This window comes from Nestor notabilis, unplaced genomic scaffold (assembly GCF_000696875.1).
Source record: "Nestor notabilis isolate BGI_N333 unplaced genomic scaffold, ASM69687v1 scaffold21491, whole genome shotgun sequence".
NCBI classification, from domain to species: Eukaryota; Metazoa; Chordata; class Aves; order Psittaciformes; family Psittacidae; genus Nestor; species Nestor notabilis.
Genome location: NW_009914496.1, coordinates 11,963 through 19,296, shown reverse-complemented (window position 1 = coordinate 19,296; position 7,334 = coordinate 11,963). Strand labels below are relative to the sequence as shown.

Sequence of the window (7,334 nt, the reverse complement as noted above, 5' to 3'; positions counted from 1 at the left end):
GAGGTGCGGGGTGCCGGGTCACCGGAGAGCAGGGACGGGGAGTAGGAGCCGTCGGGCTCCTCCGTGCCGCGTACCGCCTGCGTGGTCTGCCCCGGAGTTTAGAGCTGGTCGGGCTGTTCTGTTTGCTTCCAACTGCGGGTGAGTGCTTCAACCTTACGCTTGGGTGGAAGAGATCAGTTCTGTTAACGGTGCGATTGGCAGCCTTGACGTCGTGCTTGGGCGGTTGATGTCTGTGCCCTTGTTTCCCCTTGGAGCCCTTGAAAGGCAGCGTACTTGGGGGCATCCGTGTAGATGTCCGGCTGTGGGGCATTACATCACTTAGAAACACAGAGAAGCTCTTCCGTTAGTTACTGCTGCCTGAATAGGACAGAGTGCAGGTTACTGGGAGTTACTGAAGAAGTGCTTTTTTTATGCTACTCATCTTTTTAAACTGTGAACTCCTTACATCAGGCAGACAACAGCTGAGCTCTGTTGTTGTGACTGTTATTAAGTGTTGTATCTGTGAATTCTGAGCTTTCACCCTAAACTAAGCTGAAAATCATTCAAAGTGAATGTGAGCTGGTTTGTATTTTTTCTTTCTAAAGGTTTTAAAACCCATTCAGTTTGCAGGTCTTGCAGATGTCTCAATATCCGGAGATATCCCAGTGGAAGGGGAGATTACTGTTCCTGTTGGATCTCGCTCTCCTGACGAAGACTACTCCACACTGGACGAGCCCGTTAAGGATACAATTGTAAGTCTGTGCCTCTGCCTAATGCAAAACACATGTTTTGCTGGTATCTTTAGCCAATTGTTAAGCAAAACCTATATTTTTGCATAGCTTGACTTCATTGTAAGTTTGGGGATTTTATTTTTAGGAACTAGCCACGTAAAATGAATTCTTGCAGGTCAAAAAATACCTGAATTACAGCCCCAAAGTTTCTCTGTGATCTCAAAATCTTTGCAAAGGCGAAGATCAGAAATGGACCTTGGGAGAAAACTCTCTTAACTAATAGGATTTTTCATTAATTTTCTTTTCCTAGAGGAGCAAACTAATTATTGTTCTTAATTGGGTGTTAATAAGTATGTAAGATATTGTGGTTGTTAAGGAATGTAGAAAAAAGTAGGCATTGCTCGTTGCGGAGGATGCTACGGTAATTTTTGGGTTGGATCCTGTCTTAATTTACCACCAGTACTCCTTTACTTCTGTCTTTCTGGTTTTAGTTGTGAGCTGTGATTGTTATGGAAGGATAAATTAAAGAACATCTGTGTTTCAGATGAGAGATCTGAAGGCTGTTGGGAAGAAATTTGTCCATGTCATGTATCCGAAGAAGAGTAGCGCGCTCCTCAGAGACTGTACGTATAAGATGACATTCAGAATCCTCAAAGGATGTTTTGGCAGCAGGCTTTGCCTGAATGGGAAGAGGAAGAGTTCAGTGGAACAGGGGTTCGGAAGTATCTGTTCCATGTTTTCTGCTGCTGTAGAATGCTGAATAGCAAATATGAAAACCCAGAGTGTTACCAGAGCTCTTTAAAAGTGGAACTTGTGCCATGATACATAGGGCAGTTTGCTTCAGCAGCTGCCATATTGATTCATATATTATTTGAATAAATTATGTTGTAGAATACGGCATAAGATGCTAAACAGGAAAATTATAAGGAAGTGTGATATGGAAGATGATACATCGGGAGTTGGAAAAGGTGTTTCATTGCTCCCAGGAAAATGAAACTGAGCATCATGCTATGATATTTATAACTTTTATTTTTTCCTTTACCTACAGGGGATCTTTGGGGCCCTTTGGTGCTTTGTGTCTCACTTGCACTGTAAGTACTTACAGTGTGTGGATTTAGGTTTTTGTAGTGTTTCATGTTTAATAAAGGAGAAATTAAAAATTCCTGATTAGACGTGTGAGATCAAGTTCATCTGATCCTCCTCTGGCCTTCTGCAAACACAGCCTGTTTAGATTTTCTTATTAAACATTTTTGTGATGCTTCAAGCCTGTTAGGAACTTCCCATCTTTAGATTTAGGATTTAAGGGTGAACTCTTCCTAGTTCCCTGTCTTAAGAATGACTGTAGTGAAAGGTACCCCTCCCAGTTCACACTGTCTTTGCTTCTAATGCATTTGGATGACGTCGACCCTAACCTGCAGGCCAAACCCTTTGTCTCAGAGCTGCAGTGTATGTGCTAAGAAGAGAGCTTCTTGACTTCACTGGAGCATATGTGTGTAGGTCTGCCTGGGGTGGGAGGGAAGTGCTGGTGAGATTTAACAGCTAACTGTGACACACTTAAGTACTCCATGTACAGAAACCATGCAGTAAAATTTTGGTAAAGCTTTAGCAGACATAAAGGGTGTAATTTAAATATTCAAATCAGTGTGTGGTCACTTGTCCAGGCTTTGTGTAGCTCATATGCAATAGTTATTACATGCTTTCTGTAAGGCTTGTGTGTTTTATCGTGCACTACACTGCCTGGTTTGAGAGGTTACCAAACTTTTGGTACTTGAGTTTTCATCTAGCCCATTCTCTATGGTTTTATTCTCTGTATGCTTATACATACAGAGAATATGTGTAAGCATATAGAGTTTTCAAAAGAAATAAACAAATGGACTGAAATGCCTTCAGCTGAGCCACAGACATCTTTCTTTCCTATACAAAATTGAGGATATTACTGAAAATAAGAAAACAAATGAAAAATTATTGGTCTGCAGCCTAACTGGGGATTAATATTTTGGGCTCTCATCTCCTCCATTTCTATGAAAACTCAGTTACTGATTGCAAATGACTCCTTTTATCTGTTACCTACAACAGGATGCTTCAGGGTGGATCAGCAGATAGTAAAGACGACGGAGGGCCCCAGTTTGCTGAGGTTTTTGTCATCATCTGGTTTGGTGCAGTTGTCATCACTCTAAACTCAAAGCTTCTTGGAGGAACTATGTGAGTGCTGGTGTATTTAGTAGCAGTTAAAATGCTCCCACACAGGGAGTTTCTGCAATGCTTTGGTTTGACTACATTTTTCCCCCATTTATGTCTCTCCTTTCCAGATCCTTTTTTCAGAGCCTGTGTGTTCTGGGTTACTGCATCATGCCCCTGACGGTAGCAATGCTGGTGTGCAGGCTGGTGCTGCTGGCAGGGGCTGGGACCATCAGCTTCATCATTCGTCTTATCGTAGTAGTAGCTATGTTTGGTTGGTCAACATTAGGTGAGTACCTTTGTGTGTTATAACACTGTTGTGTGCACTGAGTAGCATGACACTTAAGGAGGTAGATCTGCATGCATTCTGTTGGCTAAAGCTGATGGATATTGTAGTTCAAAGTGTTACTTAGGCTGCTGAAGCATTGTAGAAATAGTTCTTCCCATCCTTGTGTTGGGGGAGATTCAGCATCTGCTTCTGTTGATTTTCATGGTCATATGCAGATTGCTTTTGGCAGAAGGATGATAATTTACAATTAAACCACATGGGAGACTCATGGGTGTTTTATTCTGTGATCTATGTTATAAATACTATCGGAAAATGCTTATTTCATGCTGCTGCATTTGCATTATTTTTCCTGCTCTTAATCTGTAAGTCTGATTCTTGTTACAGAATGTTAATTGACATTTATCTTTCTCTGTGATAAAAAAAGTTTTAATTGGGGCTTATAGACCATTGGTATTGAGCCAATGGATGACTCTGTTTTCTCTTTCAACATGATTGTAATGCAGATCCTAATTCAAAATTGTAAACATCTGCAGGAATCTGGGGCTTTCAGTTTTATGCTGCTTACATTTCAAGTATTTTTCCTTCTCACCAGCATCTACAGCTTTCCTGGCAGACAGTCAGCCTCCAAACCGCAAAGGTCTCGTCGTGTACCCCATCTTCCTCTTCTACTTTGTTATCAGCTGGATGATTCTCACCTTTACACCTCAGTGATCTCCAGTCAGAAGAGACTGTGTAACACAGACTGGAGTTTTTCTCATGAACGCTGCAGTTAATCATTGGCTTTATCTCTTTCTAATTTATATGTACAGAGAGATATTGTAAAAAGGCAGGTTATGAGATAAAGCCAGAGAACTGCAAAAATTGGTCATTTGTATGTCCCTCCTTTTTGAAAGATACAGAGGTCCAGCTGCTGAGGGTTTTTTATTTAGCCCTGCTCTTCAGTTGTGTTAAATAAAAAATGCCCACTGTGACAGGGATTATTCCATCTGAGGAACAGAGTGGGAGATCCTGAAATTTCAAGATGTTGGATAGATGAAGATGAAGTCATAGGATCACACGACTTGGCAGAATTCTTGCTTGTGCTTGGATTCTCACTGAAGATGAATATGCCTTATGAAATAATAGACCTTCATTGCCGTTACATGTTGGCTAGGGAAGAAGTGTGTTTGACACCTTTTTCATTCACTTCTAGAGTGGTGAAATGTATATAAAGGGCATCATAGGTCTGAGCTTTCACTTTGAAACTAGATTTCAGCAAAAAATGTTGGGTCTTTTTTGCAGTCCGTTGGAGCTGGGCAAAGGGAACTGCCTTTGCTCATATTCATGTGTTGCCTATTTGTTTTATCCCAATTGTACACCAAGAAAGAGTATTTCAGACAAATGCCTTCAACAACATAGTTATGCTGACTAATCCATGTATCTCGTGAGAGGGAGAGTGTTTACATTGGATAGCTACAAATCTTTGTGTGTGACCATAGATTAGAGAGTTAGAAATCCTGGAGAACAGTCAGAACTGGTTTGCAGCAGGGACTTGCTTATCACTCTGCAGGGAAGGTTGTCTGCAGAGCACCAAGCAAAGCATACGTATACACAGATACATGTTAAAGGCTTGTGTGAAATAAGTTGAGGTTTTGATGATACCCAAGATTTTTGGGTGCTAATACACCACACCAGGAGTTATGTCCTAAAGTTTTAAAATGGGTAGGAGGAAGGAAAGCAAACAGTGATGAAACTGGTGGCTGTTGTGAAGCAGGATATGAATTCTGGTCTCAACTGCTTGTACGTGACTTTTCATTGGGTTGTTTACATGGACAGCAGTTCACCATAAATATGTACACATTTGCATATTGTTTCTTTGTACTTGAGATGTGAGAAACTTTTCTATAGGTTGGGGTTCGCTGGTTTGCTTGGTTTTGCTTAACACTTTATAAAAGGGGAGGAGGCTTGCTTCTTCTCCAGTTCTCTGCAGGCACACTTCTGTACCTCACCTGGCAAATTGCACTGGTGTGCAAGTGTGTCATTTGTATTTCAGTGTAGGGATTGGGACCTGGAGAATGGCTTTTTGAAAACTGTATAGAAATTAGTTACGCTGTCCATTATTTTCAGTAAGCAATCCAAGGAGGGATCTTTGAAACATCTGGGGGTGAAAAAGCTGCTGTTAAAATGTCACTTTTCCTAACTGAGCATCGTATTTCTTCTTTCCTGCAGTAATTCAGATAGACCCCAGATTGATGTATATGGGTCCTGCAGAGGTGTAAATATGCCTAATTTATATTTATATATATAAAAGTGCAGTTTCTGCTCTGAACACTTGGAATGGAAATTTCTAAATGTGGAGATTGAAAGTAAACTTTTGCATTTCTGGGAACATGAAGAGGGAAAGAAGCATTGGCTGCTCTCAGCTGGGAACGACTTGCTGGTGGTTACCAGCAAGTATGTGTGAACCTGGGGGCAGCACGACCCCTAGGCCTTCCTCCGTGGCTGTTCTGAGGTGCTGTAAGAGGAGCTGTAGAGTTTCACAGCCCTGGTGATACAATGGAAATGGGGAATTTTTAAACTTCCATTAAATTATTACTGGTATGGAATGTGGGTTGTTTTTTTTTTTTTCTTTTAAGTGTGCAGTTTTCCAGTCATTTAAACTTTTAGGTATCCATTAAATTCCATTTAATTTCCATTAAACATTTAAACATAGTTTAGCTTTATGAAGCTGAATAGAAATATGCAAGGGAAGTAGATCTAAAGCTGGGATTCTTTGAGTCAAATCTTTCCTACAAGAATTCAACCGTGCTTTTAGAGAAATCCTTGGAATTCTGTCTCTTAGTGTCTTGTGAGTTAAGTGGGTAGTGTGTCTGAAAGACAATCAGAGTAATATTGAATTGATTTGGTGTCTTTTTGAAAAGAAGGGAAACAATCTTTGACAGGAATTAAAATCCCAGCTTTTTCCTTGCTTGTTTTTGACTTGGATACCAGCCTCATGATGGTTTGTTCTGTATCATTGCTCTTGGCTTAACAGGAGAGAAGAAACTTATTTTTATATTAACTAGATTTACTTTTCAACTGGTCACTGAGGATTTTACTTGAGAGGTGTTTTTAATCTGAAAGAATAGGCAGAAATACACCAGTCAGATGGTGAAGGTGTGATTTGTTTGGTGGTTGGTTGTTTTTTTTTGACTCATGGCAATCCTTTAGTATAGGAGCCATCATCTAAAGCTGTTAAATCTTTTAAGTGGGTTTATATCACTAAAGATGTAGCTTTCCCTCAGGTTTTATCTGGCAGGATGCAGGCAGTTTTCATGATTGCCTGCATCTTGCAGGCATGAGTTTTCATGTCTTCAGTGGAATAAAGTCTTATCAGCAGTGGGGGTTTTTAATCATTACTTCCTCTGGCAGAGAGTAGAGGATGTTCGTGTCCTCAGCCAGGGATTTTGGCTGCTGTAGGTTATTGCCTGATTCACCTTCCCACAGCTTTTTGTCATGTGAGGTCTTCTCAATGCTGGTACACTTAAAAGTATGCCATGTATCTTGTCAAAAGTAATTATTTCCCCACCACAATGTTACAGTCGGTTCTGGAAGAGCCTCACTAAACGAGTGATTTGGCCTTTCAACTTTGAAGATGGCTGTTGAAAAACATAGCCTTAAGTAGAATATAATTGATTGGGACGGCAGAGAGAGCACCAATGGAAATGAGCATCAGACTGATTGGTTGAAGATTAGTGATCTTGAGTGACTTGAGAAGCCAAAACTGGTCTTTGTTCCTCAGCTAAACTTTGATGTTCTGTAGAGCCACCACTTCTGGTCTGGCTTGTCCCTCAGCGAACAGGCACTTCCCAAAGCAAACTGCCCATGGGCACAGGAGAGCACAGCTGAAAAGTTCCGTGTTTGGGCAAGCAAAATACCTTGAGCTTATTTGATGTTTGCAGATGGCCTAGAATAAATGTCAATGGTAGTCCTTTAAAATGATGGTATTCCCTGCGAGTGCCTGTTGGTTCAGCTGGTTATGTAGCATGCTCCTACATGAGTACATGCAGGTGAGTAATCCTGGTAACCACAACATATATTTTAATCTGTTCTGAAAAGGTCTGAAAAGGCTTTCAAAAGGGAAAACGTCTCTTCCTCTTTGTTGAAAGCTACCCAAGGGAAGGATGGCAAGGGGAAAA

General features: G+C 40.8%; 1 protein-coding gene across 1 annotated transcript; it reads left to right on the top strand.

Annotated features, from left to right (window-relative positions):
• Nucleotides 1–584: 584 nt before the first annotated feature.
• On the top strand, nucleotides 585–3,888 carry YIPF6 (Yip1 domain family, member 6; the record flags this gene model as incomplete). Its single annotated transcript, XM_010023693.1, has 6 exons — nucleotides 585–731; nucleotides 1,255–1,333; nucleotides 1,759–1,801; nucleotides 2,787–2,912; nucleotides 3,020–3,177; nucleotides 3,770–3,888. Coding segments are annotated over 6 exons (672 nt in total), but the record flags the coding sequence as incomplete, so codon positions are not given.
• Nucleotides 3,889–7,334: the final 3,446 nt, after the last annotated feature.